Here is a 25665-nt window from a genome sequence, read left to right as displayed (position 1 = left end):
CTATTTGACTCGAATCACTATATTACTTGTTGTTATATTAATTTTAGTTCAATTGTACAATTATAGGAAAAAAAGAAATTTAATTTAGTTCAATTGTACAATTAAAAGTAAAAAAGTAATTTAATTACTATACGCAGACAATTTTAATGAGATTGGAGACTGAATAATTTTTGAGTTTAATGGGACAATACCTCCCAACAACAACTATTTTGCCATAAAGTATGTGATTGGAATGATTTAATGAATTTTTTTATTTCATTTTGACGATGCAAAAATGAATAAAATCAAATTAAAAAGATAAATAACAAAATGAATTGTTAAGTGACATTCTATTTAGAAACTGTCCCGTACTCCCATCATCAATTCAGTTACATAAACATTTCATTAACTACACCATTAAATATCAACCTTAAATGCATAGGTGAGAAAAATGTAAGTTAATCTTAATTGATTAGCACAAAATTGATAATTTTTTACTTATATAAAAAATTAAATAAAATGAACACCGCAAAAAAGTAAATTAAAATTGTCGATAGTTATTTAGAAAATTTAGTTTAACAACGCTTTAGATAATCAAAATTTATTTACAATTGATTTTATACTCTTAAATACAGTAAAAATATATTCTTCAACATAAACAATTATATTATTTAAAAAAATTATCATCCAATTTATTTTATGTATTTTGCCTTAACAATTTTTATTACTTACCAAATTGTCTTTTATTTGTTTGAGACACCGAAAATGACAACACAAGATAAATAAATTTATTAATCAAATGATAATTTGTAAACTTTTCTTTTTCTATTAATTTTAGACAAACAATTTTTTGCAGATAATTAAATATATATAATTGAAGTTGTTAAATATAAAAGTATACTTATTTATTAAAATTTGAATCGAACACGTATTTTTTTAAACATTATCTTCTTCTCCTCCAACTAAAGACATCCTTTAAAAACTCATATCAATATTTTCGATTTTAAAATACAAAATGGAGAGAACAAAGTCAAATAAATTGCAAGGCGCTAATTATGTTTATAAAAAAATTGTATTAAAAAAGCATAACTAACCTTTTTTGTACAAATAAAATATACTGTAAGATATAGTTTTTCCTGTTCTCCTCATAATTGAACAAATACATGAATATTATTATTTGCACCAGTGACACAATGTCAATTGACCAAATAGCATTTTGATACTTTTGAGACCTTCCTTGCAACTTGTTCCAGTTTTTTAAAGTAAATGTCTGCCATTGAAAAGGAATAAAATTTGGTTTGGACTTGATCAAATTCTACATTCTTTTATTCATTCTATAGCCTTCCTTGTATATAGCTAATAATTATACAGAACAACCCAATTAAAATCTCAAATAGCTTACCAATCAGATCAACGTAGTAAATGTATTAGACTCTTATGACGTGATAATTCAAAATTTAAATCTAGATTGAAAAATGTAATTATATTTAATATTTGATGCATTCGAAATTGAACAACTCTAAAAAATTATATGAAAAACAAAAAAAATAACTTGATAACTTGTTCTCTAATGGTATTTAGATTGATAGCAATATTGCACTTTAAACATCTTTATGCAAAACTCCTCTTTTGGGCAATATTACAGCTTGCAATTGTCATGCAGTACAGTTAGTATACATTGTAGCTCTCAACTACACCAAATAAAAAGTGTTGAAAAGACGAAGATACTAACAGAAGATTGTTGAAAATAATGATTATATTAATGACAGTTAGCGTTGGTGTACATTAAAAAATAAGAAAGTCTCACCTAACATATAACAGATATATTAATATTATAAGGTGGAGATATAAAATTTAAGTGTGCTTTAAGGAGTACCCAAAAGATAAGATTGAGACCACAATTGAACATAAATCACTAACAACAAATTACAAGAGAAGATACTAATATTCATCTACAAAAGGAATGTTGAAAAACCTTGTTCTCTCCATGCACCATTTTTTTCAACTTTGATTTTCATTATCACAAACTTCTCATATTCCTCTAGTCTCCCCTCATAGTGTAAAACAATCTATCACCTTTCCTCACAAACCAGAAAACTATTATCCTTCATTTTTTCACTAACCCACACCATACAAATTATAGTAAAACAAAACTAGTGAAATAATTTCGTTCATGACTCCGTTAATGTTTTGAACAATCCTCGAAATTAGACTGTTAAACCAAACTTGTTTTCTTTGTAAATGTTATATAATAGAATGTGAAATACGGGATATTTGTATTTAGCACATGTTTCTTATCTATGTTATATTGATTAAATATTATTTTCATTTCACACAAAGAGGCCAGAGGCTCACAATATTCGCACAAACTCCATACAAAATTTTTCACTTTTCATCAACCAACAACAAACACACGCTATTAATTCTAAATTTTCAATTATACTTAAAAAAAAAAAAAAACAGTATTAAGAAAGAAAAACTAAAAATGAGAGCCACGTGCGATCGACAACAAGTCACGTGCATCTATAGTATATCTAATTTAATTTCATCTCCTAGTTGGTAGTAATTTGTGCAAGTAGCATACGATTCGCGATAACATTGAATTCAATGGCGAGTGAGATAACCAGGCAAAGGACTAGCGCGTGGAGACCTCAAAGGAATTTCACCCGTCGGTTTTCCGTTAATATCGTAGTAAATCACACCGGAGAAATCCAACGGCTCACACTTACCTCCCATCAATATCTCTTTCTGCCAAACGCCGCCGTTTCCCCAACCTTCTAATTTCTCATCCCTTTCCTTCCCTCGCTTCTTCTTCAGGAATTGCAACAGAGCTTTGTTGCTTATGTTACTTAGCAATTTCTTCGGTCGCGATTTCGGCGACTTAAGATCGATTCTCCACTCGTTGTCATCGGCGTCATTAATCGGCTTCGTCGTTGATAATTTAGCTTTTCTCGTTAAACGGCTGGCTTGCCTTGCGAGAAGAGTCAGAATCGATGATATTGTAACGTAGAAAACGTTTGATTGGCGCGCCGGATACTCCGGTGAAGTAACCTTCATCATTTATCGCTCTCTCTCTCTGTGATCTGACTCTTGTTTCTGAGAAGTTTGAAAAGTAGGAGGTGTATATATAGGTGTGATCAAGAGTATGAGTCCACGGTTATTTTGGTTGACTCGATCTTCTTTTATTTTTTATTTTTTATTTTTTTTTATTAGAATTTTGAATTATTAATTTTTTACGATTCTGTTAATGGACGTCTTCTCCTTATTAATAAACTTTTTTTTTTGTCTTAATATTAATAACCATTTTTAATTCCCACAAATTAAAACATTACTGTCATTAGACCATTACACAAAGCACATTTTCGAGATAGTCAACTTACTCTCCATTTATTTATTTATTTATTATTATTCTCTCCTTTTTAATTCTTTTAATTTGTATTTTTCATACCATTAATGAATGATATCTTTGTAAAATAACTTGTAATTTCTCTTTTTTATACAATATTATTTATATCTTTTTTTTTATATAAAATTGTCAAAGTGACTTATAATTTAAGATGGAAAAGGTATAAAATACACATTTATTAACTTTATATACAAAAAATTATAATAACTCTACTTTTCATTTCTTTCTAGAAATTGAGAGTATCTCAGTCCAATAAACATGAGGATTAAATTATCATGCACAGCTAAAATTAAAAAACAGTTGTACACATAAATCTAATCGCATTTAATTATTTAGATATTGATATTTATAAAAATATTTTAATAATTAAAATATGTGCAAAAATAATAAATATTTATAAAATAGAACATAGAAATTATTATGTAACATAATATTAAAATATGATTGATTTTACATGTAGAAACTTGATTTTTTTTTTACAATAATAATGTACAGACATTAGAATTACCAAAATAAATGTATGCCATATTGGTACGTAGATTCATATTTTATTTATAAATATAACAAAATAAAATACTAACTTTATCATATGTAAATAAAATATGTTAGAAACATTTTTAATTTTCACATTGAAATATGTAGTATTAAGAAAAGAGTAAAAATGTGTTCAAACTCTATTATAAAGAGTTTACATATTTGTAGAATCAAAAAAAGAAAAGAGTACATATTTTTTTTCAAAAAAAAAAAAAAGTGTACACATACAGAGTACAGCATACAAGAAACCAACAACCACTTAAAGAAAATATAGTTAACAACCCAACTTACAATAGTTTAGAGAATCCCTCAAGAGAAAGATAATGATAATTGTTTATCCTAACCAAAAATCAATTTCACCATGATATGTTATTTGTCATCATCAAACACTCTAAGTATTATGAAACAACACTTTGAAGAATTGTATAGCAAATTGGAAGTGGACGAACTCTAACACATAATTGATAAATTAATGGATTGATGATTATTATGAGTTTAATTATGATGAATGACTTTTAGTTTTTACATTAAAATTATTTTGATCGCAATATCCCATCTATCATCATCCACATCTTATTCAAGAATGTGAAGAAATATATATATATATATATATATAAATAGTGAATAATTGATACTAGGTAAGCTAATAGATAAAGTTTAAGTAGGATTAGTTAATAGTTGCACGAATTAATAAATATAAAATAAAATAAAAGAATATTTCAGTTAATATTTAAAAAATTTAATTAAAATAGTGGTGATAAAACTAAAGTAAAATATAAACTATAGATTGAAATAATAGTTGAAGGAGTATATGTTAGTAAAAAATGTTATAAGCGGATGAGCTTATACTGTAATTAGTTAATTAGTACTGTAATAGTGAATGAGCATGACATCGTGATTTCCACGTGTCACGATCCCAGCCACGCAATGTGAAACAAATGGTTTTGTGAAAGATGGTGGAAGCAGCACTATGCAAGGGCCAAGTGGGAAACTTATGTGGGCCCACTATCAACTTATAAACCACTTTCACGCGCTTCTCATCGGTATTGGTCCCACCAACTTGTGTGACTTACTAATACTAATCTTATTAATTTCCCACCCCTCAATTATCTTAATAATTTAATTACTGTTGTATGTTTAATTGAGGTGTATATAATTTTCTAATCCAAAAATGGCAACTGCGCATGTATTCTTCAACTTGCATGACATCTTTTAGATAACATCCGCTAAATGCAACAGCACATAATATCACTATCTATTTTTTTTTCTTCTAAAAACAAATACTAGTATATTAATATCGTCATCAAATTTTTGACCTTCATCATTTTACCCTTAACTTTTTCATCACAGTTTTTCTTTATTTTTTAATTAAGTGCTAATATACTAAGAGTTTAATATAAAATTATTTTATACAATCAATCACAATTAACTAACATATAAAACAAATAACTATATAACTTTCTTTAATATATACCAATAACACTACATTAAAGTTACTTACTTTATAGTAATCATGAGTTCGTGATGAAATTAGAGCACCACTACGCTGTGTTCTCACAATTGAGTTCAAACATACTAGTATTATACTAAACCGTTTAGACCACGCAAAGAATTTCTAGCTTCACGTTTAGATTCAGATTAAACAATTTAATTGCAATCGTGTCTATAAATTTTATCTTAGGTGTTAATCACCACTAGGTAGGTTACCTTCCATATTTTTAATTGTGCATTTGCAACGATTATAGATTTTGATTTGGTCAACAACAAGTGTATGTGATGTGGTACTCTTTTTCAGTTTGTCAACTCAATTACAATCCTGATGTATGTGCCATCGTCAATTTATCATGCCATATATGCGATGCAAAGCTTCAACACTTGTCAAATAATTTAATTCATATATCCTAACAGTGTTCAGATTTTTTAAATAATATGAGTTTTAATTTATATACACTTGCGATATTAAATATAAATAAATGTTAAAATATATTTAATTTAAAATTAAAATAAATATATTTTAATTTATATTTATATTTAAAAGCGAATCAAATAATTTAAAAATCATACTAATAGTGATTTATGGTTGATTGATTTGATGGTGAGTCAAAATTATTCTCCCGAACAAATTGAGGATAATAAGTTAATAAAAGAAGAAAAGAAAATTGTCTTACCTATATGGCCTTTTATTGATTCCAAGGGTTTTTTTTTTTTTCCTTTAGATGGCATGCAAATTACCAGATTCATATGTTTTTGTTAGTTTTGTTATATTTATGTATATATGGTATTTATCATATAATAATTGATAGCTCAGTTTTATGCGACTTATTCTTCTTGTTAAATTTTTAAGAATCTGCTGATGAGGGTAAACAAGAATCGGGAATTCGAGTTTTTATAACCGTCTACCATAAAGTCCAACTTCTAATTAATCTCAACTATAATGAAATATGGCGACTACCTTCCATTTAAAAATTAACATGTTTTAATATTATTGAGTTGAATGACATGTCATTTATCTATCAAAATTCTTAATTTATAAATAAGTTTTAATATATAAGTAATGTATACATAGACAAGTTAAAGAAAATAATTGATAAAAAAAATTTCAGTACTGATTTGCACTATTTTTGTTGTTGTATTATATAGAACTTATAATGAAATAATCAATCTAAAGATTTTTTAATCAAGCTTGTTTAATATTGGATATAAATTGATAGAAAATTTGCAATATCGGTTTGACATTTTTCGTAGTGGCTTTAGTTCGAATCAGATATTTTAACTTTGTTTGTGTTAGTTTATTTGTAGTATTTATCATTTCGTCTAAATACCAAAAAAAAATTCTTACAAAAAAATTATAAGAGAATGATTCATACACCATATTTAGAATTTACTAATATTTGAAAAATATTACTAAATCATACTCAAATGTTTTAAATTTAAATTTAGAAAGATTGCAACAATGTTCGGCAACACCACCTATATTGCTAAAAATATTTAGCAACACTTTAATGTATCATTAGTAAAATTTCAAAGATGTTACCAATCTATCTTTTTCTTACATTTTTAGAATCATTTACATTTAAAAAAATATTACTTATAACATTATAACATATGTTACTAATTTATACACACCTAAATATGTTGATTATATACACTTTTTGTAGCTAATCCATTGCTTTGCCTGTTAAGCCCATTCAACACAATTTTGATCCACATAACTTAAGATTCCTCTAATAAATGTTTCTAATAAGAAGAGCGTTATTGGTTAAATCATCTCATTTCATTTGCTCCACGCGATAAAAGTTGCATAGACACTATAGAGCTTTGACAAAAAAAAAAATTGAGAACAAGAAATATCATTTTTGTTTGGTATACATAACAAGTTTTCCTTATACAATTCATTCAAACAATATTACTAATAAAGAAAATAAAGACACCAAACATTTACTTATAATGAGAAGGTCTAGTAGTAGTTGATGAAAGCTCTAGAACACCACAACATGTCCTTGGTTGTACTTTCCAATTGTATGACAATTAGTATTCGATACGACTTGTTGAAACTTGAAATAAGTTTGAGATGAAGCTTTCAGGGTAGGGTTTGTTAGTGTTATTACAAAGTTAGATCATTGGTAAAATAGAAGAAATAGATACTTGTATTAGGATGCGAAATGAGTGGTATATATAAAGATTACAAGAAGTCGTTGAAACCTAAAGATATGTGATCCATAAATGTCAGTGTACATTAGATTGTTGGATTATTTTTGTGCTTTGGTGTTTGAAAATTTATCGTAGTGTGTGAAAATACAATCAAGAGATGAGGAAAAAAAACTACAAGATCATTCTTATGTAGGTTGTCTAATTGTGGAAGAGATAACTTGTTGATTAGATGACAAGTAACATGGCCATTCCAAAAAATATTTACCTAAATTTGAAAAAGGGTTTGATAAAGTGAGTACTATTAAGTATCTTTTAAATGCACATAATAAATATAATGAGTCTCTATAGGACCGAATATCATAAATACAACATATGATAAAATTGGTGCATGGTAATAAATATGTGTATAATTATAGAATGATTGTTGATTCTGAATTTGTCCGAGATATATTTTGAATTCATTTGTATTGCATGAAAATGTTTAACACTTTACCTTTTGTGCTACATATGAATTGAAGATATAAAATAAGTAGATGTCGCTTACTGTTGTTTGAGTTTATCAGTGTCACTTCTATGAATCTGACATATTCAATTGCAATTGCTTACATAGAATCTAAACATGAAGATAAATGTGGATTTGGTGAAAATTTGAAGATTATAGACGAGTTTGGGGAGTTTGGAGCTATTGAATTTTGTGGGAAGATGAAATGGGGGAAAAGAATTCTATTTAATTCTTATATCCAAGTAAAGTTTGAATTGGCTAGCGTGGTGAATATGGAGGTACTTAAGAATTGAAGCGGGAAAAGAAATTCTGATTTCCTTTTTTTTTTTTAAATCAAGTTTGTTATACTTTTGCTAGCAGACCATGTTTGAAACAAATTTCAGATGTTGAATAGCAACAAAAACAATCCGGCATTGAGCCTTAACCAATATACATAATGCATTGAGAAATGTACTATGCACCTCCTCACTTTAACTTCTCACCCCTCTATTTTTATAGAAATACACTTTTACCCTTTTAACTAAATAAAATTTTAAAATATTCGAAAGTTTTGAAAATTTCGAAATGACAATTTTCAGAATTTTCGATACTTTCAAAATATTTAAAACTTTCGTAATAGAAAACTCTAAATTTTTTTTATCTTTTTCGGAAGTTTTAAATTTTCAAAATAATGTCTACATTTCGAAAATATGAAAAGTTTCGAATATTTCCAAATCTGAGAAATTTCGAAAGTTTTCAAATCTGAAATTTTTTGAAAGTTTCAAAATCTAGAAATTTTCAAAATTTTCCTATTTCAAAAGTTTCCAGATCTGGAATTTTCCTATTACGAAAGTTTCCAAATCTAGAAATTTTCGAAATTTTCCTATTTCGAAAGTTTCGAAAATTCTGAAATTTTCTCTATTTCAGAAGTTTCGAAACTTTCATATTAATCAAAAGTTTTGAAATTTTTGATCAATTCTGGAAAATTACATTTCGAAAGTTTTAGATTTATCAAAAGTTTCGAAAATGTCAAAAAAGTTCACTTTTTATATTTCAAAAGTTTAAAACTTTTGGAAGTTTCGAAAAATGGAGTGGTTAATTTTTTTAATGGACAAAATGGTATTTTCATTTGAAATGGGGGGTGGAAAGGTAACGTGAGGGGGTGCATAGTACATTTCTCTAATCCATTTGATTCATTTTTTTTTCTTCTTGTAACAAGGTTTAGGTCCAGTATAAAATTAATGGCGTACTAAGAAACATAATAGGTCAGAAAAACAAATAATTGAATTCATTTTCTATGAATCGTGAAGCATTGTATTTAAGCGAATAGTCTACTAGGGACAAGTGATTAAAAGGATATGAAATTTTAATGATAATAGATATTTTTCTTTTTCTTTTTTTATGATTGAAATGATAATTGAATTAATGTCAGTTTATATTGTAATAAATATATATTTTTTTTTCTTATTTTATGAAAATGACATTAATGTAAACATTATCTTAGATGTTTTTAAGTATTGGTATATGATGGGCCACTTAAGAGGAATGTGTAATCCTCCTGCATGACTTGTGCGGATGCATAAGTATTTTCTAATATATTTATATAGGATGATGATAAGTTTGACTCTAAGAGTAAATATGAGACAAATTATTTTATTTAATAATTTAATATAAATAAAAAATTTATTAATTCAACCGTTGAATATTGACATAATATATTAATGATCAACACACACAGTTTTATATAAATTTCAAATTCATAGTTATGTAATTTAGTCATTAATATTTACTTATATATTTTCAAAGTTTATTATATGTTCATTTGAAATTATTTGATGAAGTATAAAATTGTTTTAAAATTTTATAAAAATATGTGGAATTGATTTACTCAATAAAAACTTTTTATTTAACAATTAGATTAGTAAAATTTATTAAATTATTAAGTAAATTCACGATCATAACAACATATTCTCATGTGTGTGTATGTGTATATATATAGTCCTGTAAGTTTATTATGGATCAGAGGAGTTCTTAATTGTTATACAGTTTTTTCTTCCAAGTCCGTTAAAAAAAATTAGGTGGCCATATAATGATTTGTAATTTATAATTAATATTTGGTAGAAAACTTTAAAATATAAACCCCCACGATTAAATTATTTAGATTTCTCACAAACCAACTCAAGTTTCTGTGTTTTTGGATTTCAAAAATAAAAAATGAAGGAAAAAGAGGAACACGGCATCATCATTTCAAGACAAACAAATCAACTGATAAAAGATATGAAGATAAAGAGACTCAAAAAGAGTGAAGTTACATCTCAAACCAGGATTTCTTATCTTTATGCGAGATTTATACTAATTTACCACTAAATTACTAGTGCATCTATTCATTCCCCGCAAAATAGTTTCTAATGTAATCTATTGATAACGACATTAAAGTATATTATTAATATTGTCAACGTGAATATATTATAATTTTCTCAAAATCACTTAGTATGACGATCCAGCCATGAAGGATAGAAAGATTTAGCTCAATAAAACTTAAAGCTCGTTCACATGCTTTGAGAATGGTTGCTCTTTTCTTAGTTGGATGTTGGCAATGTTTGTTATTGTGAGTCTTAAATGTAAACTATAAATTTATTTATAAAATATAACACTTTTTTTAAATTCATGTTACATACTGAAAAATAAAATATATTAGAAGAAATCCTCATTTTTACCATCGAGTCTTTGATAAATAATAATAAAGTGGAATGACCACTATATCTAAGTCAACTACATAGCTGAGCAATAGTTCCACCCATGATAAAATCACAAACTAACATGTTGATTTAATGCTTTAGAGAGGAGGGTGTATAAGGGGAAAAAAAGATTGAAAAGGGTCCCTAATGAACAATGTTAACCACTCCACCACCAACTAGACCAAAAAGATCAAGACACATTTCACAATCGTTTCAAATTGGAATTAGTATTCATAGGATGCCACCACTAAGTTTTAAAGTTGACATTCAATCGCGAGTAAGAAAATAAACTGAAGTGGTTAAAGTACTTCATCAAACCAACACCCACCCATATGTTAAAATTTGAAGATACAAAATTGAAAATTGAAAAGTGATCAACCTTGGACATAATGGGCAAAATAAAAGTCCGAATGTGAATGTAAAAATGTTACTTTTTTGAAATAAACTTTCAAGTCCAAATCGAAGAAAATAATAATATTTATAAGCAAAAGAAAAAAGAGAAAATTACAGCTAAGACCTACGTAAGCGTCTATGGGAAGAATTCGTCATGTGTGTGTTTCATTCATTCATAAAAGTCAACCTTTTGTAGCAATATCGCTCGCGTAATCCCACGTATTTTCAAAGCCCGTTATTATCACAACTAATCCCAATATTAAATTCAATGTCTACTTCATATATCTTACTATCTATTTATCTTATTATAAATCTCAATTTATTATTATTTTTTATTTTAAAAAATTAGTAGGATAGTTAATGTATTTAATGTTTTTAAAATAATTTTTGTATTTAAATATGTTAAATTTGACTTTTTATATTTTAAGATAAACTAATAGTCTTAATAAGAGATATATTTGAAAAAATAATAATAAATACGCATAATAAATTCAAAGAATATTTATATTTAGAGATAGTTTTTTTCTTAATAAACATTTATAATTAGCTATAGAGGTAATATATAGTATTAATTAATTTCTTCTTGTCCGTGATGCGTGCCGTCACAACTACGTACTGCAAATCAAACAAAATATATTTTTTTTTTCCCAATCAATTTGTATAACATTTAAGCGCACCCATATTCTTGAATAATGGATGCATATTGTTTAAGAAAATTGAGTAGGCCATGTTTGTGTGTGTATGATTAAAATTCGATCCACACATTATTATAAGTTAATTAGTTCAAGTTGAACCCAAATTCACGGGGTACCAATTCTAAATTCAAAACATGAATAAATAGATGAATAAAGTATAATTGACAAAAATGAAAATAATAATATCAATAATATTCACCATACATATATGAATAATAATTGTAACAAAAATTGTAAGTTTATAGATAGAGGAATGACATATATAACAAATTTTTTACTAAACAAAATTATTACATTATCATGATGAAGAATAATAATTATAAAAATAAAAAAAATGTATATGAACCTCATTAATGGTGCAATGGATTTGGACCAGTTGGAACGAGGCGTTTATCGACACCATAACGTGGATCGATCACAGTTTCCTTCGGCTCATGACTCCGGTGGTGGTGATTCCGATGATGACGGTGATTGTGGTGGTGACGGTTGAGAAATGGGGTGAAATCAAATCCGGTTGCTAACATTTTCCTATTTTGATGAGAAACCGAAAATTGCATCTTGTTGTTGCCTTTGATCATTGTGTTACCACTAGTACTAATATTTGATTCGAAACCAAACCAACTATGAAATAGTATACAAAATAAAAATAGACAAAGAATGAAACTAAGTACATGTTGGAGTTTATTGGTCATAGCCATGATGGGTAGTAGTGAGGTGAAGTACAAAGAGATTGGAATGATTGCATGGAGAGAGAGAGAGAAGATTTTTGGAATGAGAATTTGATGATGAATATTGTGGTCTTTGAAAAAGAAGGGAAATTTTGAAGGTTTGATGACAGCTTGAAGGTGCTAAGCATGTATAAGAAATTATATTGCTATAGTAGCTTGACATGGGGAAGTGTTTGCTTCCATGAGACTTTAGCTTATAAATTATATATGTGCGTATGTGGGGTGTAAATAATAAATTAGGGGTTTGAATTGAATTGGAAGGTCCAGTAGATGCGGAGAGGGGGCAGAATTGTCGAGCATTCTTCTTCCAATGAAGCTTCCTTTGCGTTCAAGGAACTTAGGGACATTTAAGAGTCTATTGTCAAACCTTGAATTATAGTATCTATATAAAAATATTGGTATTACCCCTAGAACTAGAACAAGGTCAAGAAGTTTGTGAGTAGGGGTACTAAGGTACGGGTATAAAAAAATATGAAATCAGATAAAGTGCCGATGAGTGACATTTGTCCAATGAAATTACTTAATAATAAGGACAGCCAAGCAATTAGTCCGATTGTATCATGACATAATTTCAATTTTGTTTTGTACCTTAAACACAAGTAAGCGTTGTTATCCCTTAAAAGCCCTCAAAAATAAATTATTTATTAATTTAAAAGTAGTAAACTAAAAATGATTAGTACAACAAGTAATCTAATTGGAAAAAGTATAGAAATCCATTTAAAAGTGTGAACACAATATAGATTATACTATATCTTCCCCTATGTTTTTTGCGTTTTCCTAGCTTAAAATTATACTATTGTTGAGTACATGCTCATCCTTCCTCTGAAAGCACGTTATTGCGGCATGCTGTATAGTAGTCGGCAGAAACTTAAAGAGAGAAAAGAGTTGTTACTTTGTGAGTTCACTTTGACTCTGTTCTTTCTAGGAATTGACCGACACTAAATTTTAAACAAAGAAAATAAACTTTTGTGTCTACAGGAAATATAAACTTCAACTCCCATATAGTTTTTTCTCCCCTCTTTTAGAGCAGGCAAAAAATATTCAGATCAATGTTTTTGTTTAATAATAATAATTCAAAATATATTATGCCAATTCACACGTCTGTACTCTACATTTTATTGTTTATATTTAAATTAAACCTATACATTGGAGCACGCTAAAGTTGCATCGTGGAGCTAAAAACATTGCTTCAATTAGACTCTTTTACCTGTCCGCTTTCAAATATACTATTGCTTATTTTGATATACTATACGAAAAATAAATGAATTGATAATACGTTCACATCCCATGTATCCTTTTTGTGTCAATACATCCCATTTATCCTTCCTTTCTGAAGAGATTGGGCAGGTGGGTCTCAATATTTACTTATATTTTCCCTGATGATTGAGTAAAGGAAATATGCTGACTCCATATCAATGATTTATATACATATATCCTCCCCCTTTCCATGGTTCACAGTAAAATGCACGAGTTTTTAATCTTTACCGTTTACAGTTATAAAAAGAAAAATCATTGCAACATTCAAATGCTTCCCAACCATGATAGTCCAGAAAAGGGAAACAAATTAAGTGCATTACTTTTTCTTATAATAGATCACACCATTCAAAATTTGGTCTCTTGCAAATTATTTATCAGCATTTTGTAAAATAATATAATTGAACTTCAAAACATACGATCCTTAAAGAATTTAAAATTAACTATCACTCAATTTATGGGATATCAATTTTGACTTTTGATTGTGGATGGGAGCCAGCAATGACCTAACTGCCCATACCATTATATATCTTGGAAAAATGAACAACTAGGATGGATTTACCAAAATGAAGGGCCTTGTCGGGAATGGAAAGGGTAGATATAATTCAGAGCTCGTCAATTTCTTCATTGGTGTGCGCAACACCACAGATAAAACGTAGGGATGGTCCACCCTTTCACAAATCAAAGTATCCATCGGTAAAAATAATAATGTGGTCATAACTAAATGGAGTCAAGAGAACACTATTCTTAGGCCAGTCATAACATGCAAAGTTTCAAAGTAGGATTGTCCGGTCAACCTATATATGATGAAAACTTAAGATTAAAGGTCAACGGTACACCTCCTCTCAAACCACGGACGCAGCACCACAGCAACATGCACAGGCAATAAGATAATGAGGCGCGAACTCCTGTCTTGTCTGGTACATAATTTGAAGCTGTATTATATAGTTATAATAACTTAACACTTTCCCTTGCAGAGTAGAATGAGCCATTACATTCACAAATGAACTTTATGATTTTTTTCATCAACCTTCCTCCCAGTCGACATCGTCCTCGTCCTCTTCATCTTCTGCTGGAGCATCAGCTTCAACATTCAAATCCACCTTGTAACTTCCATTTGCATTACCTTTAAAAAGTCACAGCCAGAGGAGAAATGAGAGGACACAAATAACATTATCAACCAAACAGTAAAAAAAACAGCGGAGAGTATTAACAATTTAACACATAACTATTGCTCAATGTTGACACTCCTAGACAGTCAATTCTGAAAAACAAAAGATGTTCATGTTCAGACCATTTATAAACGAGCTCCTACTTAATTACGCCATCATCAACATCTTAACACATGGTTTTCCTCAAACCAGTTTCTTGAGGCTAGGATAGCCAGAAGATATTATAGTAAACTTTAAGTAAATTAAACTTGACCTTCTAATGGTTTACAAAGCCTATGAAAAACCCCCCTCAGATTTTTGAAATTAAAATGATACCCTTTATGTGACATTTCTCAAGACAAATGTCACCTATGAAATTCTCTTGGTATTAGAGATTTAAAATATTTCCCAAAAGGTTTTAAAATAATTCGTATTTTAGTTCAGAATTCCAAAAAGGTGATGAAAAACAATTTCACATCATAGGAAATCCTCACCCATACATTAAACAAGGGGTCTTTAGATTCACACCACATAAAAGTTTTTATGAAGTGTACGTACTCTAGCCCATCTGTAAATTCTACCATTACACTTTATATCCCTTTCACAACAATCGTCATGACATCACCCTCAGCTACCACTGTAACTGCCATAACCGCCTTGCCATCTTCAATAAGCATCAGCATTCTATTTGATTCTATAGCATCACCTATTCTCCCAATTTCTTATAGATACTAAATTTACACCTGCCCTGTTTATTCCACAGCCATCAGCACATTCATGCCATGGCCACCCAATGATGCTGCAATCATCATATGACATCACCCACAGCTACCACAGTTGCTAACAAAACTGCCTTCCCATCCCTATTAAGTGTCAAGATGGTTGTTAACTCTATTGCATCACATCACCTATTCTCTCAATTTCTGAGAGATATTAAGTTTACATCTACCTTGTTAATTCCACAGCCATCAACACAGTTCATGCCATGGCCACTCAATGTTAGTCTGTTGCAACTGGCAATGTCATTTCTAATAGTAATCCAAACAAGAAAAACTAATTCTTGTATCAAGATTCTGGAAAGTTTACACTCTTGGCACACCGTAATCTCTATCAGGCAGATTAGTTCTAATCAATCATGAACCAAAAAAAAAACTGATCTCCAATTGTATCAGCGTAGTCTTGATGTTGAAAAAACTGTCATTCCAATCTTTTAAAGTGTTTTATCAATCTGTAAAACCTAATAAAACAACAAGTCACAGAGTACCAGTGAAACAAAATAGGCTTAAATATAATTTTGGTCATATCTTTTACCTAATATTCGTTTTGGTCCTTTTTTTTTTTTTAACCATTTATCTTTTATAAGTTGTGTATTTTAGTCCTTTTCATCATAACTCTTTCAAACATTTGTATAATTATTTTCATTAACTATTGAAATCAAATCATCGATCAGTTGTAAGGTTAAGTGTGCAATTTTAATAAAGATTGGGTGAAAATACAGTAAATTCTGATAAATGTTCTTCGTTTCAAAGAGTTTACATATGTTTCAAAGCATGTATGAAGAATTTTTTCAAGTGCAAGCATATTATTGAGTTAAATGAATGTTTTTTTTAAAGAATATTATACTGGATGCATATTGACAATAGTTAGAAGGGATTTCAATGGCTGGATGTTGTTATAGCTTTTGATGTGAAGGTGACACGGACTAAAATACACTAGTTATAAAAAATAAAGGACCAAAATGAATTAAAAAAAAAAAAGACAAATGACCAGAACTAATATTAGGTAAAAGATAAATGACCAAAATTTTATTTAAGTCAACAAAATAAGACCCAGATAGAGTCAATGGGTCCATGAAATAGACTAGAAGACTTAGTTTTTTATTTTCAATTAGTAGGGGCACATGGCGTCAAATAACAAAGCAGTTTTTCCCATTTACACATAACATTTCATAAACAAAATTCCTTGCCAGCAAGAGTTCCTTCTGTATTTTTTAAAACACCGGTTAACAGAACCAACATTTAATGTTGATACGGTCTAACCAAAAGAAGACAACCAAATATGATCTAAACCAAGTATTTATGAAATTTGATGAGTAACGATATCTCAATTATAGAAGCTGCCGCACCCATATCCTAGAGTTCCTAAGCATGCCAACAGCTGCAACACGATTGCGACCAACTACAACTAGTATTTAAAACCATATTCCAAACCAACTAAAAAATGACATTGACAACCATTGTAAGCATACTCTTGGAGCGTGGGTCGTACACCGAGCTACCATTGAAATGCTTTTATTTTTGTAAGGACTTCAACGAATATATAAAAATACTGTCAAAGAGAAGATGATTGCTCAAAACTGCAATTTATAATTACTAAATTATTCAAAAGCTTTGTTGGTGCTTTTTTTTCAAAAAAAAAAAAAACTAATTGAACATTAAGAGTATATTTCATCACTGCGTAAAGAATGTAATAAATTTGTATTTATTTATAATTCAAGGATAATTAGGTTCACCCCAATTGAACCTCTCGGACGTGGTCTTTTCACCTTTAGAAATTGGATATTAGTCTGCCTATTTTATAACACTTTTTACATGTTAAGATGTTTGAGTATTTCTATCAATCATTCCTAGTTATCGTAGCTTCTATGGCACATAATAATCTTGAAACTACATGTTTAATAATAAATCTCTAAAATGGATCTAGGGTGATGATCATGCATATTAATAATATAATTTCAATTAAGGAAGACAAACGAAGCGAGCAACAATATCATCAAACCTGTAAGTAATCACAGAATTTAAAACATATGTCTTATAGTAACTTTTTAGATGGGAGGAAAAGTTGGGACATCAAACATGTAAGCAACAATTAGCAGTCATATATATATATATATACAAGTATTCTAGACTTGAACTTTAAGGATCGAAATTTCAGTTTAATCAGATTGGAAAGGCTAAATTGTGTGTACCTTTAACAGGAGTCTCTTCCCACTCAGTACCATCATCATCATCATCATCTTCCTCGCGTTTTGATTTGATACCAACTTGGCGTTTGGAAGTACTGCTAGAAGGATCATCTGTTGTGTTCATATCTTGTGTATTTTTTGCAGCTTCATCCAATTCATGTTGTTTCTTAAGTAAAGCAGCATAATAAGCCTTAATATATTCATCCTATAAAAATATATAAGGGAACATAATCTGAGTGATCAAAAACTTTCTTGTGCCTTTGGAAGGCAGGGGCGATGAATTTGAACAAAAAAATCTAAACAATAAAGAAAACTACAGTTCAACTTATTTTACGAACCTGTATATTTGTATCATTATCAGGCCCAATTGTTGACTTTTTCTCGTCTGTGTATGGTGCTGCTTTGGAAGTAGAAGTCCCATCCATTTTTGTTTCCTGTTTCCCCTCTCCACGTTGTTCCTTCGTAAGATTCATCCCGGATGTAATCATCCATGGAGGCAAAACCTTTAAAGATGTACTTTCAGTTTCAGATTTAACACCCTCTCCTTTGACATCAGTACCATTGAAGTCAACTACCACCTGTCCACATTCATTGATATAGACTACTTAAAATTTAAACCTTTATAAGGAAGATATGCTGAATGCTAAATTAAAAGCTATACATGGAACCAAGAAAGCATGTTCACCATACATTGGACACGCAAACTGACATGTTAACCACCTATAGTGTGATAGGTACCAGGAATGCATTAATCCATAAATGAAACCCAAACAGAACGGAGAAGAATTCCAAATGATATTAATGGTTAAAACAATAGAGCAGTAAAATTCTTGTAGATAACAGTACCTATGTGAAAAAGAAAAATACCCAGACTAATATTGCTATGAAGAAATCAGACCCACAAGGCTAAAGCCTTACCACCACTACCCAATTCTTGCGTAACTCTCATGGATATGTCACCTCTCCAATATATAGAAATGATTTGCTATCTCTCTCTCCACTCATCAAAAGCCACCTGTCTCATTCTGCTTTGCCCCCTCTCCCTTCTAATGGTTTCCCTCTATCCCACGAGCCTATCATACTGGACTCTATCAAGTTAAAATATTTTCACATGACAGTGTCATAACAAAATTTTATGTTGATCTCTTTCTTCATAATTTTTTATTGAGCCCCCTTCTAATTAATGTCTGTTATAAGTGTGAACGAAAATTAGCATTATGAATTTCAGAACTTAAGAAAAACAGCATTTTTCATCAAAAGTAAAGGAAAATCACATTGCTCAAACTAAAACAAAATTAAGAGTTTTACGGATTTATAAAAATAAAAAAATAAAAAACAGAAGAAAAGAAGGAATGCACAACTAAGAGGATAATATATCATTCCAAAACTGGGGGAAGAGATCGAAGAAAGTTGATGAAAAAAATAACATAGTATGGTTGCTCGGTCTCTCTATCTTAAAAGTACAACACTTAGGTTTTGTAAGTCGGTTAACCAGCGGCCAGTTGGCATATTAATTTAACAAGTTAGCTCAGCTAGTAACAATATGTACCAGAATCTTCAAAGGTCCAGTACATTTTTTCAGGGGCAGAATATTTAACGAACAATTCTGTCACTCTCACTGTATTTTATTTCCCTTTCTATCATCATCTCTTTTTTCTCTTCAAATTTTTATTCCTAATACTCGGCAAGCCAGAAATGACAACTCCCTTAAAACAGCATAATGTTACCTTGGTATCTCCACTGTATGGCATTGGTGCTCCATTATATCCCATCTGAGACATTTTAGAATCACCGCCATTGATATCTCCATTAGCTGCACGCCCAGCGGCACTAGCTCGAGCTTCCCATGCCTGAAGACTGCCAAATTCTGGAACAGGCAAGTCTTTTACCCGACTAATTTGGTCTATTAAAGGCTTGAGTTGTATCTGCACTAGCACAAGAAGTACAGCAGTCATAACATGCAACTAAAATCATGGGCCAGTAGCTACAAAAAAGTAAAGGCCATCATTGTGTATACTTTAGCCCTTTATCATGAAATTAAGATGACATACATGATACCTATAGCCATGTTTGTTTAAAGTTGGGAATATAGTCAGTAGACTTGTAAACCAGCCCAAAGTTTACAGCTCTACTAAGTAATAGCCCTATCAAAATCTGTTTAACATATACTGGCAGGAACTAACACAATTGGTAAAAACTCATTAAATTGTTGACCTCTGGGAAATTTTCTGGGTGTATTAGATTGATAGGTAAGGTAGCAGAAATTGAATAAACCAGAAATGAAACTCGGCACAGAACAATAAGGAACTCCGATTATATTAACGGTGAAAACGATAGAGCAGCAGGCTACTAACAGAAAACTGAATTAATGTAAAATAAAATACCCAGACTGCTCTCCCGGTGAAAAAATCACTATATTAGTCTCACCAAGGCCAAAACGTTGCCACAACTACCCAATTCTTGCCTTACTACAATCGACCTCCCACCTCTGCAATGACCAATATATAGAAATGATTTCCTATCTACTTCTCTCCACTCATCAAATGCCACCTGTCATACTTTTGCTCTTGAACATAAGATAAAACTCCGTGTTTATTTGTTTGACCTCTTTTAGATTAGACTTTTGTGTAAAATAAAATTTATTTTTGCCCTTGTATTTAAAGTAAAATCAACAAAAAGTGATTAGACATACCCTACAATCATCATCCTCTAGGGAAAAAATGGCCTGGTACTTTAATATATTAAAAGTATTCTCTGTCACCTATCAACACTAATCATTAGAAGTAAATATATGCTAATGAGTTGCATGCATGGGTGTATATATTGTTGTAGCATACTTAATACTCTAGTGTGACATTAATTTCTATAAACAAATTTCCATGAATATTACATTTGATATGGTTTAACCTATAAATGGCATAACTTGAGAAACATAATAACAAACATTACTAGCTATAAACTACTTTGGTTAAGAAATTATGATAATGATCATCAATGAAAACAAATAAAAATACAACGATCTAACATATGAAGCCACGAATAATAACAAACGGAACAATAAATCATATAAGAACCTCCATCTTCTGAAGCATGTCCTTTAACTTTTCACGTCTTCGCCGTCTTGCATTATCATCTCCATCTCCTCCTTCTTGGGCAGCTAACTTATCACTTTCAATCTCTAATTTTCCATTACAACGTTCACAATGGAAGTCCTCGTCTTCAAAAGATATTAATCGCAGTGCATCCAAAGCATTGTATCTAAAGCAATTAAAATCCTCAAGGATTATGGAACAGAAAAACATCCATACAAATAAAATAGCTATGACAAATTATGATACAGATAAGATGGCTTCTTTTCCCACCCACTATGTTCTCAAAAGCCCCCAAAATACACCTCCGCATTTGGCCAATCCGGAGGGCATTGGAGGATAGGAAAAGAAGCTACATACAGATAATACAGAATTTCTGAAACCTTTTTCCACAGTTTGGACATATATATTCCTGAACGGTGTTTTTGTTCTCCAATTCATCTTTCAGCTTATGCTTCATGCGATGCAGTCTGTACCTAACCACATCATATATCTGCAACAAAATCACAAGTTTCCTATATATTAAGGAGCCTAAATTTTGATGTACAAATTCAAAAAAGCAGGCAAAATAACATTGATTTTCCCTTCTCTCGACAATAAAACAACCAAATACTATTGCTGAATGTACAGTTAAAGAATATAATTAGAGGAGAGGATGACCTGTGCATAATCTAGACAACAGTAAGAGTGTGTGTGTAGCTTGACCTTCTCTTCTCCCTCCTTTCCTGTATGTATATCAGCTGTAGCAGCTACAGCAGCGCTATATATTTTTGCACCCTTTGCTGTCTGTGGTAAAATCATATATACATCATACAATAAGAAACATGTGAAGAAAATATATAATCCCTCCAGAATCAAATATAAGCAAAATTAACTCATATTTATTGGAATGAAATATAAGCAAAAAACAATAATTTATCTCCTATTTGATGATAATATCTCTAAACTACCCATCAGTTAATAGAACTTTATATTTCCAGTGATCCAATTTATTAGTCATCAAGGATAATGTAGGCAATAGACTTAATTTTTTATTGGGATTTCAATATTTCATAGATTAAATGTGATCAATGATATTTCTTAATATGCGTAATTTAGTCCATTTTTGCTTATAATTTATCCTGGAGGGAGTACACCCATTAAATATATCCACCCATGACTGTCGCACACAAGCATATCTAAGACTGAAGAATATGAAAACATTTTATTTTTTTTAAATGAATTTCACATTACACAAGGGAGAAATTCTTCTAAAATAATAATCTAGAAGAGAGCTTACGTACTCTTCCTTGTTCAAGTTCTAGAATAAGTTATCGCTGTAATAGGAGAGAAAAAAGACAAAGATGCTACTATATTTTGTAGAAGCACAGAAACTATCATGGTAAAGAAAAAATATATCTTGTGCCAAACAAAAGAATACAAAAGCAGTAAATATATGGGAGCAGGGGGCTTTAAGTCCTTGATTTCAGAGCTTCTAGTCACAAGGCAGGAAAATAGAACTTGACAGAATTGACAATCAACAATTAGCATTTTATGGACTTCAATACATCATTGTTACGTGGAGAAATGATATAACATCAGCCACCGGTAACTGTTTGACTGACTTTATAAAAATGTTAAACTTCAAAAGATTGATGCTAAGCCACATGTGAGCTCACAATCAAACAATCGATCAGACGATAGAACGTATTGATTTGATTAGCCGATGCTTGTAGGCCAAGTGTAATTCATAAAATAACAGCAGCGGAATGAATGGACAGAACTGGATAGTTACCTCTCTCCTATGATCCCGAGTGATAATCTTTTCTTCTTCAAAAAACCGCAGAGTTCGACGAAGTTGCTTTGTATGCAATTTGAGGTCCTTTGCCAAGTCTTCTTCTCTAACCCATTGTCGTCTGGAATAAAAATTAACAGTGGATCAATACAATCAAAATCCAAAGTTCCAAACTAAAAAAACAAATACACCTGTTGTTTTTCAAATACATAGTCATGCATAACCTATATTACTTGTGCATTTATTCACCAAAGAAAAAAAATACTTTTGCATTCCTTCATTGCCGTGCCACTTACACAATATTCCATGACTTGGCTATTCCCATTCTCTTTCTGTCTAATGACTTTAATTTGCTATTCTCATTCTACCTATTTCACATAAAAATTAAAATAATTTCCATTCTGTTTTTGTTTTCCTTCCTTTGTAATTGAATATGTTCACTGCCTTCAGCAGAACTATCACTGATAATCTACTATCGCAGGCAAATTATATACATCATTGAAGATGATAAGAATTTCAATTGAAATTGTGCATCGTTTGTTCCTTAAAATAGTATGTACGTCATAGTTAAACTTTAAATAAACAGGACAAAAGCTGAACCTGGTGAGCGCGTCAAGAACCACTACGGCAATTCCTCTGTTATCACTCCTTCCCGTTTTGGGCTGGTTATCTCCTTTGCTTGTAAGATCGTCATAGAAAGCCCTCGCAGCTAGTTTAACCAACCTATATGCAATTTCACTCAATAAATTTAATACGAGATTTACATAGATTTAAATTACAACTCGAAAGTGCATATTGTAATGCAATTTTGATGCACATGAACTATAGAGACATATCCGTACTTATTGTATGGTTCAATCATTGATACGATCGGGCGTTGGGTTTTAGTACAGATTTTGGGGTTCTTCTACGGCGTAACGTCGATGTTCATTCGCTGGATTGAATCGGAGAGAAGAGAGGCTGAAATAATAGCAGGAAAAATGTCAATGTGTAGGAAACAATAGCGGGAAATCATCCAGTAAACCACGGCTTACACTCAAACCCTAAGATCATAAAACGAAATTAAAATTGCAACAATCGTAAACGGCAACGGGAAATCAGAGATGCAGAATGAAAAACGAAAACCAAAACGAAAACGAAATTAGAGGTGTGGAATGAAGAAACAAGTGAGGAATCGCGTTTGTAGAATGAAAAGGAAAAATAGACAAGAACAGTACCGTGACAGAGCGAGACGGAAGACGTGACTGCAAGGGCAGTGGATGCAAGAAGTGAAGAGAAAAAAGGGTACACGGCTTAACTTTACACTGACGTTTATCGAAATAAGGTACGTATCTCCGAGTAAGGAAAAAATATCTCAGTTTTGGGCTTACAACTTAGAAGACTGGTCTGACTCAAAATCATCGCGCCACACCATGTGGATATATTATATTTTGTTGAATGATAAAAGGTCAAATATTGAGTAGATTGATCGTATAATAACATGAACTATGTTTAAAACCAGTTTAAAAGTCGTTTTAAAATTTAATATGGTTCAAGGCATATTTATCAAATATAAGCCAATCTTCCTTTTCTTTCTATTGATATTATAATTTGATTTACGTCATTCAACAAGTTTAATTTTAAAATTTATTTTTGATTTTTCTGTATTTTTATTAAACAAACAGGAATTGAGTTGTTGTCTCAATCTTAAAATAAAAAACACGATCATTGATTTTTATTAAAATTTTGAGTGATTTTTAAAGATTGTTTTATGATAAACTATCTATGAAAATGGTCTACCATAACATTCATTTGTGATAAAGTATTTTTTGCATAAACATTTGTTACATGGCAAGAGATTAAGTTGTATCTTCCATTCTAGGATGGGTTATGGTGAATACAAAGGAATTAAGGTAGTCAAGGAAATGGACTTTTTGGTGGAGCTTCATATAGGCTCCAAATATCTGATTGATTCTTTAAAGGGTGTGACCGGCTTATAGAGGCATAAATCCTTTTTGACAAATCAATAAGATGTTAGCTCAAGATTGAGAGGTGAAAGTGGATTGTACTTTTCGTAAAAGCAATTGTGCTAATTTTATGGCTAGTTTGGGATGTTGCTCACAGCATACTCGTGTCATCTATGAGTCTCCTCAAACTCTTTTGAATCAATTATTGAATTTTGAGTTATTGGAGGCTTTAGTTCAGATTTAATCACTTTCTAGTTTTCTTTTTATATGCTTTGGTCTATTTATTTATAAAAAAAATAAAAACGTCTACCACTTTTGTCTTTGTTAGTCATTGTCACAATAATTTTTTAATATATTTAAATTGCAAATACATCTCAGATTATATCATTTGTTAATAATTTTATAGATTAAATTGACAAATTAGAGGATTAAATTGATTAACTAAATACATACCATGAGACTAAAATGAAAGAGAAGATAGATTTTGTGTAATATTTTATTACTTCAATACATTTAAATATTATTATAACATTGTCTCACATATTCAAGGTTTAAAATGGTTATTTACCATTTTTTTTATAGAGAAATATTAGTGTATTATATTAATATTTTATACTTTAATAGGATTTGAACCTTGATTTTTCCACCTTCAACTTTGAATTCAAACCAATTTGTTACTCAACCTAACATTTACTTTATTTTTCAGTGAATCATTATGAGAGTGATGCTAGCAACACACTATCTCTAACACGCAATTTCAATATATTATCTTCTAGTGCCTGAATTTCACATGGGTCTCAAATTTGGTGACACATATACGAATTTTAACCAATAAAATAAAGTGTTTTGATAAAATAAGGTTAAATAGTGTCTTACTGACA

General features: G+C 30.1%; 2 protein-coding genes across 2 annotated transcripts; both read right to left on the bottom strand.

Moving 5' to 3' along the window:
* Window positions 1–2353: 2353 nt before the first annotated feature.
* Window positions 2354–3088, bottom strand: LOC101507638 (uncharacterized). The gene has a single exon (XM_004508522.4). The coding sequence runs from the start codon at window positions 3037–3039 to the stop codon at window positions 2584–2586; it is 456 nt and encodes a 151-aa protein (XP_004508579.1). The 5' UTR covers window positions 3040–3088; the 3' UTR covers window positions 2354–2583.
* An 11366-nt stretch (window positions 3089–14454) lies between these two features.
* Window positions 14455–24194, bottom strand: LOC101507007 (transcription initiation factor IIE subunit alpha). The gene is made up of 11 exons (XM_004508520.4): window positions 24056–24194; window positions 23681–23798; window positions 23439–23561; window positions 22839–22959; window positions 21725–21850; window positions 21448–21557; window positions 21050–21233; window positions 19703–19900; window positions 18314–18553; window positions 17979–18180; window positions 14455–14985 (listed from the first exon to the last, which is right to left on the bottom strand). Exons 2-11 carry the CDS (start codon window positions 23698–23700, stop codon window positions 14885–14887), a joined length of 1425 nt encoding a protein of 474 aa, XP_004508577.1. The 5' UTR covers window positions 23701–23798; window positions 24056–24194; the 3' UTR covers window positions 14455–14884.
* Window positions 24195–25665: the final 1471 nt, after the last annotated feature.

This window comes from Cicer arietinum, chromosome 7 (assembly GCF_000331145.2).
Source record: "Cicer arietinum cultivar CDC Frontier isolate Library 1 chromosome 7, Cicar.CDCFrontier_v2.0, whole genome shotgun sequence".
Lineage (NCBI taxonomy): Eukaryota > Viridiplantae > Streptophyta > Magnoliopsida > Fabales > Fabaceae > Cicer > Cicer arietinum.
Note: the sequence above shows the minus strand (reverse complement) of the source record. Positions and strands in the feature narration are given on the sequence as shown.